At 66.2% G+C, this 1,101-nt stretch overlaps 1 protein-coding gene across 1 annotated transcript in view; it reads right to left on the bottom strand.

Moving 5' to 3' along the window:
* Positions 1-1,059, bottom strand: part of CLP1 (cleavage factor polyribonucleotide kinase subunit 1) — a gene marked incomplete at its 5' end in the record, with an annotated part of 7,806 nt that extends 6,747 nt beyond the window's left edge. Inside the window, 3 exon segments of the mRNA XM_009642513.2 lie at positions 77-146; positions 513-534; positions 917-1,059. Coding sequence (XP_009640808.1) covers positions 77-146; positions 513-534; positions 917-1,059 — 235 coding nt within the window.
* Positions 1,060-1,101: the final 42 nt, after the last annotated feature.

Genomic DNA, 1,101 nt, shown 5'->3' with positions numbered 1-1,101 from the left:
GGCCTCGTCCAGCACCAGCGCGGCCCGGTGCCGTGCCGTGTCCACCGCCACCGCTGGGCCCTCTGCCAGCCCGCACAGTTCCGCATCCAGGAACAGCCCATAGTCTGCAGCACCCGTCCTCAGTGCCACCCCCACAGGGACGGACACTGGGGACAATGGGGATACAGGTGCAGAAGGGGCACTAGGGGCATGGGGGGAGCACTGAGGGGCCTTGGGGACACCAGGGATGTGGGGGACAGGAGGGGCACACTGGGGACACCGGAGACATCAGGGGCGAGCGGGCACTGGGGGGTGCTGGTGGAGACTAAGGGATGTGGGGGACACCAGGGAGATGGGGAATACTGGGACCACTGGGGACACCACAGACTGCAGGGGTAATAGGGGCCACTGGGGACAAGGGGGACATGATGGGGGCAGTGGGGCACGTCAGGGGCACTGGGGACATGCAGATACTGGGGGACCCTGTGGACACCAACAGCATGGGGACACCAGGGGACACTGGGGAAAAGGACCTGCATAGGGACCAGTGATGTCCTGCAGGGAGTGACATCATTACACATCACCCCTAGCCCACCCAGCCCAAGAAGTGATGTCACGGGCAGGCCCTGGGGTGGGGTGGGGTTGGTGGCCTTACCCATGTCATGGACCAGGGTCACCACGTCCAACCTCACAGCCCAGCAACCCCCCCCAGTGCCAGGGGAGTGACATCACGGCCTGGCACCCCCTCAGTGCCAGGTGAGTGACATCACAGCCTGGCACCCCCTCAGTGCTCCTGCAGTGACCTCACAGCCCAACAACCTCCCTCCTGTGCCAGGGGAATGACGTCACAGCCTGGCATCCTTTCCAAGTGCCCTGGCAGTGATGTCACAGCATGCCCCCAGTGCCAGGCAGCCAGGTCCCGGCTGGGGGAGCGTACCTGGACCTGCAGGTGGGGGTCAGTGAAGGAGGCCACCGGGTACTTCTTGCTGGTCATGGTAGGCACCAGGCGGGGGGGGTGCCCGGGGCGCAGGAAGGGCAGCAGCAGCGTCTGCTTGACCTTCAGCGGCGTGCGCCAGGTGGCTGCGGGGACACAGCACTGGGGCCGCGGGGGACAGGGGCGCT

This window comes from Egretta garzetta, unplaced genomic scaffold (assembly GCF_000687185.1).
Source record: "Egretta garzetta isolate BGI_Z169 unplaced genomic scaffold, ASM68718v1 scaffold937, whole genome shotgun sequence".
Taxonomy (NCBI): Eukaryota; Metazoa; Chordata; class Aves; order Pelecaniformes; family Ardeidae; genus Egretta; species Egretta garzetta.
The sequence above is the reverse complement of the archived record's forward strand: the minus strand, read 5'-3'. Positions and strand labels throughout refer to the sequence as shown.